General features: G+C 33.9%; 1 protein-coding gene across 1 annotated transcript; it reads left to right on the forward strand.

The window, feature by feature from the left end:
• On the forward strand, positions 1 to 3272 carry LOC102585871 (arginine decarboxylase-like). The gene is given in 5 exon segments (XM_015314532.1): positions 1 to 71; positions 161 to 235; positions 774 to 1328; positions 1515 to 2367; positions 2370 to 3272. Coding segments are annotated over 5 exon segments (1677 nt in total). The 5' UTR covers positions 1 to 47; the 3' UTR covers positions 2540 to 3272.
• The last annotated feature ends 2560 nt before the right edge of the window (positions 3273 to 5832 follow it).

Consider the following 5832-nt stretch of genomic DNA (forward strand, 5'->3'; position numbering starts at 1 on the left):
GTGTTTGTTAGAATAATTATCTGTAGCCATTTCTCAAGAAGCCAACAATGGCTTCTACTTGTCTGGATATGGTACTGTATCCGAATTTGATTGCTTCTGTTATGTTACTTGCTTCAGTTCATTTGCATATTTGACCCTTTTTTATTGCTTTTCATCGCAGAGCTTTCTTGGGAATTTTTGCTGCAACAACTGGAGTTTCAGACCTTGTACAAGACTAACACCTTGTATTTCCCAAGTGGGTTTTTCCAAGTTCAATTTTTTTTTCGAATTTCTCTATATCTTTGTGTTGCAGTTTGATAATCATAGCTTAGAAATGGAAGAATTTGGAAATTTTCTTTAATACCAGTGGAGATTGGAGAATTTGGTAAAATGTAGGTTGAGATTAGGGCTAAGAAATCACATAATATAGCTTAGGGCTTATGATGTTTCTTGATGTTAGCATTTTTTTTTGGGTGAAATGTAGGTTTTAGATTTTCAATTTTGCATTTCAATTGATGGGTCAATTAGAATTTTGATACTTCAACTATATATTTCATTTCATTTGGAGAGATTCGTATCAGTTTACTGTAGGTATCTTCAGATTTTGTGCTGCCCGTTTGTTTTCGTATCTGATTACTGTCACACTGAATACTTGGAAATTCTTGTATTGAGATTTGGTAAAAAGAAATGTTGCAATGCCTGTGTGAACAACTCATTTGATTATATACCATTCATCACAATGACATCTTCCTTTTCAACGTTTAACGTGGGTATTAGTTGAACATGTATTGCAGGAAAGGAATGGTTTATTGCTTGGGAAAAACAAGAACTATACTAGCTCTGTAGGATATAATGGAGTTCCTTTAACAGAAATTTCTTGTGTTCCAAGTGCTGCTGCCAGTCCAAGTGAACTTCCTCCACTTGTTAGTGCTTTAAAAGCTTCAGCTGAAGAAAATGCTGCAAGTTTTCATTTTCCTGGCCATAACAGAGGACAAGCAGCACCATCATCATTAACTCAGCTCATTGGTGCAAAACCGTTTCTTCATGATTTGCCTGAGCTTCCGGAGCTTGACAATCTGTTTTCACCAGAAGGTCCCATTCTCGAAGCACAAAAACAAGCAGCAAGACTTTTTGGAGCATCGGAAACATGGTTCCTTGTTGGCGGTAGTACATGTGGAATTCACGCGGCCATTATGGCGACTTGCTCACCTGGAGATACTCTTATTCTCCCACGGAATTGTCATATCTCAGCCATATCTGCCATGGTATTGTCTGGTGCACTCCCAAAGTATATCGTCCCTGAATATGATTTCAAATGGGATGTTGCTGGTGGCATCACTCCATCACAGGCAAGTACAACATCATGACATGCATCTTTCTCAAAGTTGTCTTTATGTAAGAATTAAATTATCTTGAATGCATAAGTGGAACGATTTTTTAAGTGTAAAATTATGCAAACTAGTGATAAATTTATAACAGTGTTTAAAAGACTATTACACTTGTATCCATAAAAAGATGAAGTTCTTGTTATGTAGGTGAATGATGCAATCAAAGAGCTAGAAATGGAAGGCCGAAAAGCAGCAGCCCTTTTGGTTGTCTCCCCTACCTATCATGGTATATGCAGCAACATGGATGAGATTTGTCATATTTGTCATTCATATAATATCCCCGTAATTGTCGATGAGGCTCATGGGGCCCATTTAGGATTTCACCCAGAGCTGCCTAGTTCATCCCTCAGCCAGGGAGCTGATCTTGCTGTACAGTCTACTCACAAAGTTTTGTGTTCGCTTACGCAATCATCTATGTTGCACATGCAAGGAAATCTTGTAGATAGAGAAAGAATCAGCAAAAGCCTACAAATGCTTCAAAGTAGTAGCCCTAGTTATCTGCTTTTAGCATCTCTTGATGCCGCCAGGGCCCAATTAAGTGAAAATAGAGAGGCTATTTTTGACAAAGCAATAGACTTGGCTCTGGAAGCAAGAAGCTTGATTAGTAAAATTCCTGGAATCTCAATCCTTGAGTTTCCAAGTTTCTCGAGTTTTTTCCAGATCGACCCATTGCGACTCACCATTGGTGTATGGCAGTTAGGTCTTTCAGGTTTTGAAGCAGATGATATATTGTGCAATGATTTTGGTGTTGTTTGTGAACTTGTTGGGACCAAATCTTTTACTTTGGCATTTAACTTAGGGACTCAAAGAGATCATGTCCTTCGGCTTGTAGCTGGTCTAAAGCATCTATCACAAACTTCTCACTTTTCTCAACCTGTGAAAGATGAAGGCAAAAATGTAAATCATTTTGTATGCCTTGATGATATTAGAATAAGCATGAGCCCTAGAGAGGCCTTCTTTGCTACAAAACGTAAAGTCAGCATAAGAGATAGCCTCGGTGAAATTGTGGAGAGCTTGTATGTCCTTATCCACCTGGTATTCCAGCTCTAATTCCTGGTGAGATCATCACAGCAGAAGCACTGAATTATCTCCTGGAGATCAGAAGCAAGGGTGCTGCTATTACCGGAGCAGCTGATTTCTCCCTATCATCGTTTGTTGTATGTGTTACTTAAGCATTCTTCCGTCACCTATTGTAAGTAGTTGAAGGGCAAATGCGAGTGACTTTGGTGTTAGACCACCCTGCATTTGGCATTTGAGATCCTAGCCTTTCCTATATTGCAGGCAGCAGTTTTGGGTATAGTTTGAGTTCAAAAGCAGCTTCTTTCAGAGCTTTCAATGGAAACTGTCATGAGCCTATTAAAGGAAACTGATAACTCAAAGCCACCTCAATGAGACTATTATGTTGGACATGGCTACTCTAGGTTTGTTTTTTCATAAAAGCAAACTCTTTCGGCGTCTCTATTAATGCTCATCCCAACATTGATATCTGGAGGTTCCACATTCTTCTTTTTCCTCATTCTATGTATAACTCTGGTCAAACAAAGGTGGACGTATTTCTCTATGAGCAAAGCAAGAGCTAGGGGACTATAGCAGCAAGGGGCAACAAGATGATCCTATACAAGCAGGTGAAGCAAGAGAAACACCGGCAAGCTATTTTTCATTAGATGGCATTTCCAATGGACACTCTAGTTCATCTAAAACCAACATGCTCTTTAGTGTATGCTCTTCCACTTTTGGGGACTCTGAGCTATTTTGGCTTCTATGTTGAGTTAATAAACCTTGTAATCATTTGGGGTGGCTGATGGATTGTTTTGGAGAAGTGGTGGAACAGTGAGAATATGTAACAAGGCATATATTATTTCTTCTATAATGGAATTATTTTCTTCTGTTGCAAGCTGGGAAGATCAAAATTTGCATCTACTTTGTATTCTTATTCTGGTTCTTTTTCATTCTGATGATAGAAACATGACATAGACATTAAGGGGTCATTTCAATGGGAAGAAGTTATCCCGGATTAATTATCCCTAGATAAGTTATTCCATCATGTGTATGGAATAACTTATCTTATTACTAAGATATAAATGGTGGAACAAGTAATCTCAAGACTGCATTATTATATCTTATACCTCACACTAAATGACTCCTAACATTTTAAGAAATGCTATCGGAATTGTTACAAAATGATGATAATCCTTGAAAAGATGGAAAATGAATTAAGAATCTAGATAAAGAATTTTGGAAATTTTATAAAACGGGCTTCTTACATAAATGTACAGGTGACAAAAAAAAAAAAATCAACAAAATAGCTACATTAATATGTAATGTATTGATATTGTATAAATAGTTATGTAATGTATCGATAGTGTATAAATAATGTATAACGATGTATATATCATATAGGGAAAATGACCCAAAATACTCCTCAACTTTATGATTTAGAGCTAATATACCCTCTCGTTACAAAAGTGACTCACATATACCTTTACCGTTACAAAACTGGTTCATATATACCCTACCGTTACAAAAGTTGCTCACATATACCCTTTTTATCTAATGGAAATGAAAACATTAATTTTCAATTATTTTTTGGATTTCTTTTTTTTTTTTAATTCAATATACAGTTATATATGATCCTTCTAGCAAAGTTCAAGGTATATCTATTCTTTATCACACATGATTTTTTTGTTTTACTTCTTTGATTCAACGGCTAATTTGAATTTTAAATATCTCTCTAATAAGTCTATTTGTTTATCGTTATTTGAATTTATTATTCTTATTTAATTTTTCTTTCATTTTTTATGTGAAAATATGGGAAATAAAAAGAAAAAAAAAATGTGAATGGAAAAAGAGAAAAAGATTTTTAAAAATCCAAAACTATATTTTTTTTGCGGCTATATTGTATTTGTAAAAAAACAATGGGGCATGTGCAATAAATTTTATAAGAAAATGAGCTAAAAATTAAATTTGACCATCAAAATAAATCCAAAAAAACAATATATATTATTATTATTATTATTATTATTTTAAAAATAAACTAAATTTAAAATTGTTCTTTTTTTCACTCCTGTTAGACCAAAAGGGTATACCTGGGTCATTTGTGTAACAGTAGGATATATGTGAGCCGCTTTTGTAATGAGGGTTATATCAGCTCTAAATCGCAAAATTGAGAGGTATATTAGAGATGTATATTCATATATGTTGTTTATACTATATATATATATATATATATATATGTAAAAATTGTAGACTGATATTTTTTTCAATACTGACTAACTCAAATTTCGTTTAAGTTGTTCCAAATTTTAAATATGAGCTCCTCTCGATATTTTGAATCTTTTGATATATTATTTACTCGAAACAATTTATTACATGTTAATGGACAGTTTGTCACTCTTTCGTCAATTTCTGATAGATTCTAAATCATTATGTGCATTTTAATTAATATAGTACATAGATTTTAAGAATATTAAGGGGTTAATTAAATATATACTCATATTCATTATTGATTGATTAAATTAAGATATAATATTTAGAAAAAAAACTACTAAAATATTCTCCACTGCATGTTACTAGAGAAAATTGAACGAAAGGTGTCAAATAAGTTTTGATATATAAAAAATTAATTAAGTTAAATTGGGACCAAATTTATATTACCAAAACTTCTTAATTTTTTCTAAAAGGCGAAATGGTCTGATGGACCTTTGTACTTGTATGCATTTGTATTTCAGACTCTTCTACTTAATCATTTGTCAACTGAACCCTTAAACTCAACTAAAATAAAACTTTTAAACCCCTCCAACCGTGTGTGTAGCTCACTCTCCCTTACATAAATGACACGTCATATCCACACCAGATATATTAATGCCACGTCATAATTATTTCAAATTTATTTTTAAATTATTAACCAAAAATGTTACTCCATAAAAGAGATTAAAATAAGAAGTTTCTGATTTAAAAAATAAAATAAAATAATGTTATATTTCACCATTCCTCCACCTCCCTCAACTCACAACCACCATTAACACCATCTCTATTCCCCTAATTCCTTTCTTCTTCGAAAAATGAAAATGAATATCAGAAAACCACAAGTTGGGGATTTCTTGGTAGGTAGCATTTGACTAACTAACATGAACCGACAACATTTTCTTAATGTTGGGTTGTGGCTGATTTTTGAGTCTCAAAGAACAAGACCACACACTGTCAAAACCCAAACCCAGAGTTCAACACTAAAAAAAAAATCTATTTACTCTCTTCTCAATTTCTCTTAATCATCCGTCACTTAAAACAATAAATAACCAACCACCATGGAAGATTCATAGTTATCGAAGCGAAATCGCTCAATTTCTGCTCATCGTCATCACTCAAATCACCAAATAACCACCATTGAAGATCCATAGCTACCGGAGCGAAATCACCATTGAATGCTTCCTTGTTCAACATTCGAAACTTACATCGCTAAAACTCA

This window comes from Solanum tuberosum, unplaced genomic scaffold (genome assembly GCF_000226075.1).
Source record: "Solanum tuberosum cultivar DM 1-3 516 R44 unplaced genomic scaffold, SolTub_3.0 scf00304, whole genome shotgun sequence".
Taxonomy (NCBI): domain Eukaryota; kingdom Viridiplantae; phylum Streptophyta; class Magnoliopsida; order Solanales; family Solanaceae; genus Solanum; species Solanum tuberosum.